Source organism: Atta cephalotes (assembly GCF_000143395.1).
Source record: "Atta cephalotes unplaced genomic scaffold scaffold00074, whole genome shotgun sequence".
In the NCBI taxonomy this organism is placed as follows: domain Eukaryota; kingdom Metazoa; phylum Arthropoda; class Insecta; order Hymenoptera; family Formicidae; genus Atta; species Atta cephalotes.
This window is the reverse complement of record NW_012130138.1, coordinates 828,277-832,578: the sequence shown is the minus strand read 5'-3', so window position 1 is coordinate 832,578 and position 4,302 is coordinate 828,277. Positions and strand designations below refer to the sequence as shown.

Below are 4,302 nucleotides of genomic sequence, written 5' to 3'. Positions count from 1 at the left end.
TTAAATTAAGTAATATATATATATATATATATATATATATATATATATATATATCTACTAGTAATTATATTTGGTAAAATCGGGGCAAAAATTTATGATAAAAAATTTACATAAAAAAATAACTTCGTAATTTTATAAGATATTTTAAGACAAAATTTACACACTAAATTAACTTATTTGAATTTTCAATTTCATTAATTAAAATTTAACAACTTTTATTGCATAATACAAGATGCGAAATTAAAATGTTTTTGTTTAAGAACTCATTAAATCTCTCCTAAGGATAGTCGGTATGCTTTTGTCCTGAGAATTTAGTATAGAGATGAACCATATCTACTTTCGATGATACAATTTTATCAATAGTGTCAGAAAATGTATGTAGTCACGTAGTTCACAAACTGAAAATAGATGTATTAGTACAGACGATTTCGATAGGAAAAAAATCGGTATGGTCTCTCTCAAATTTCTTTCTGGTAGTATATATAAAATATAAGAATACGGCAGATAGCACTAAGTTGAAGACGATTATAAAATAAAAAGAACAGAATTGAATTTATTTTATGCTTTTATTCTACCAAACACTGTAGTATATAGCATTATATAGTTTGTACACTGAATTAGTTTTCATATGTAATAATTTTATACATAATTTTATACATAAATCATCATTTCATGAGACATCATCTTCGTCAGAGTTTTTTTTTGGTGTTTGTTATCAGCAAATCAAGTCCTTTAAGCATTTTTATTTTGAACGTTCTCTATAGTCTTCTTAACAAGTGCTTCCCATTCTTCGGGCTTATTCTTTGTAAACCAATCACTTAAAACATTCAAAAGTTCTTTTTGTTTTTCGGAGCATTTTCTGCATTGCGTTTGCATAGCTTCATTTACGATTCCTGAAATCACAATGACAAATTAAGTTTCACATTTATCCGTTTTATAACATAAAAATAAAATCTATAAAAATAAAAAAGAATGAGAAAAAAGAATATTTGAAAATCGATATTTAAAAATGCAATATTTCTTAGCATTACTGCAAATCATGTGTGTTTCAAAGTGAGAGTCTATCTTTTGTTCAGCACATTTCTAAGAAATTGTTTATTCAAAGCACGCAGCAAAGTGGTCAAAATCGGTAGTTTAATCGGTAGTTTTAAATCGGTAGTTAAATACGCGCGCACTGTTTACCGCGCTAGACTTTTATGAGTTGTTTTAATTTAATTTTATAATTTTTCCAATTAAGTTATTTTATCATAAATTACATATAACCAATCTACTTAAATACTTTTTATCAATATTTGATTATTGATTAATTTATTTTCTATTTTTTATTACATATATATTTAAATATTTTACATTTTTCGTAAGAAATATTAATTAAATTAAATATTATTTAATATTTTTACAATATTTATAATATTTTTACAATATTTATTTGAAAGTAATTTATTTTTTACATTGAGAGAATGTGAATTGTAAATTTAAAATTAGAATTCGATCAATTATATCTCAATCTTTTTTTTTAATGTTTAAAATTAAATTCATTTTTTTCTATTTTTTTGTATAATTGCCGGATAAAATTCAATTACCGATAACAATAAATGATGAATTATCCAATTTATTCGACAAATACTTATTCGATAAATTAGCTAACGGTACATTCCTTATAGTTTAATCATCTTTAATGATCAAAAAAAGCTTTTTAAATTAAAATACGATGAAACTCATTTGAAATTATTATTCAATGTTTGTTTTCATTTACTATACTTTTATTTCTGAATAATGAAAAATTTAATAAGGACTCTTAAAATTCAAAATTATTAGAAAAATAGGGCAAATGAGAATATGGTGCGATACTTGATGTATAAAAATTCACAAACGATTAATCAATTAAAACATATATAGCTTGCTTAAAAGTCGAATGACACATTTGGAGCCATTTTTAGCAAAGAGTTAGAGAAGAGATTTCCTATAGTCTTGTGTAATAGGCGAGTCTCAACTCAGATTCAAAATCATTCAACGAAGTTCATAAGCCAAGCATCATTCACAAGCAATGATGATTAAAAAAAAACCTGCAGGCAAGAGTGCAAGAGAACAATTAAGATATAACGATTCTGACTTTGATACTGTTAACATCGTTTTAACAACATGTCTTTGTTCTTAATTATTTTATCTGATTTAACTATTTTGTTCATTTTATGTTCTTTTGGACTCTTGCCTGCAGGGTTTTTTTTAAATCACTATTGGCTTGTAAACCTTTGTTAAGTTTTGAATCTGAATTGGGACTTACCTGTTACGCAGGATTACTGTAACAAATCTCTTTTCTAATTCTTTGTACATCGCTAAGGATAGCCCCAAATGTGACCGAAACATTCAACTTTTAAGCAAGCTAAATATATTTATGTTTTATTAATCATATTTGATTGATAAATTTTTGCGTACCATTAAGTATCGCGGCGTACTCTGATTTGCCCTATTTTTCTAATATATAATAATTTTTTATTTCTAATTCGATTCATCGTAGATCTTTCGTTATAGTAAATGTTCGTAATTATTAATTATATTCGAGAGCTAAATGTCTCAAGTATTTTATTTTATAGTTATTTTTTTAATAATTCAGGAAAATTAGTTTTAATTAATTACAAAACGACAGAGAGAAAAAGTAATATGATAAATATGAGAATACATTATATGTATATTCCGTATACATTATATATATGTAATGTAAGAATACCAGCAAAGAATTTTGCATCTGCAGTCTTGCATGGTGCAGTGCCCAAAAAGCATTTGTAATATTGCATTCGCAATTTTTCGTTCGCCAAAATTTCATGAATATTGATCTCGTCATATCGATTCGAATATAATTCTTCCTCTGCGAATACACATGCCAATGCAACGGCGATGATCGTTACGATGAGGCTTAATCGAGCCATTGTTTCTTCTACCTTTGCACAAACTCTCAATAAAATTACTAAAGTAATGAACCAGCTGTTCATTCTATTTATAAAGATTAGTCGTAGCAAAAAATTTGTTATGTCAGAACATCTCACCAATGACAACGTCTTCATTAAAATACAAGGAATTAAAAAAAAGACAACTTTTTACGAGAATAAAGGATTTATAGGAAAGTTTCTTTTTCTTTCATAAAAACGATGATAAATTATCAAAATTACATTGATATCAAGCTTGAAGTGACGTGAAGAAGCAATTTGAAAAATGCAAATTTAGATAATATTGTTTTTTTTACATATTATATATTTTTATTGTAACGTTTCAATAAAACATTCAAAGGGGTATGTTTATATAACATGTTTTTATTTTAGTGCATAAAACCATATCAAAGTTACGTAAAATCCAGAGACTCTCTGTATATTCCCAGACAGAGAATTCAAAAAGAATTTAAAAAGGATTCAGTTGTTATATCATCAATTTAAAATTCATTTTCAGACACAAAAAAAATTCTTTTCTGTACAATTCTGATAAGAATGCTTTATATATCTGAAAATGAACTCGAAATTTTTGACATATGAATAAATTCTTTTTGTGCTATCTGTGTTTACAGCGTTTTTTTTGTTTGTTGATAGTTTATGTATACCGGGTTGGCAACGTTACTTCATAAAAATAACTCGCTTCTTTATTATTCATTACCGTTCTTTTTTCTAAAAAGTAACACGTTACCCAATATTGATTTGCAAAAGTAACTCGTTACCGTTACCGTCATTTAAAATGTAACGAATCGTTTTGTTTAAATAGTGCGAACTAAACTGAATCGAAAAGTCCTCTAACATTTTGCAATTTTTGCGATAGTTAACAAGATACTAATTATTAAACATCGTTTGATTTTCAGTAATTTTTTAACTCAAATACTATCAATTTTGCAGAAAAACAGCGAGAGAAAAATTGTTTACTTTCTTCTCATAAAGTTCTGAGAATTTTTTCAGAATTTTTTAATACCGCATTTTCTCATGTTGCGTTGATACAAATAAGAAAATGTAGTTGATATTAAAAAGTTGATAAAAAATTACTGAAAAAATTACTTAGAGTTTTATGAAAAGAAAACTAATGATTTTTGTCTTTTGCAGTATTTCTGTAAAGTTGATATTATTTGAGTAAAAAATGATTCAAAATCAATATTATTTCAAAATCAATTTTTAATATCTTGTTAGTAGAGGATTTTTCGACTCAGTTTAGTCCGCTCTATCTGCATTAAAGTTGATTGGCCAAACGGAACATCCTGTATATATATATATATATATATATATATATATATATATATATATATATATACGTNAGTCGACGACGACGACA

General features: G+C 25.9%; 1 protein-coding gene across 1 annotated transcript; it reads right to left on the bottom strand.

Moving 5' to 3' along the window:
* Window positions 1–547: 547 nt before the first annotated feature.
* Window positions 548–2,945, bottom strand: LOC105624189 (ejaculatory bulb-specific protein 3-like). The gene is made up of 2 exons (XM_012205549.1): window positions 2,729–2,945; window positions 548–893 (listed from the first exon to the last, which is right to left on the bottom strand). The coding sequence occupies exons 1-2, from the start codon at window positions 2,925–2,927 to the stop codon at window positions 733–735; spliced, it is 360 nt and encodes a 119-aa protein (XP_012060939.1). The 5' UTR covers window positions 2,928–2,945; the 3' UTR covers window positions 548–732.
* Between the last annotated feature and the right edge of the window lie 1,357 nt (window positions 2,946–4,302).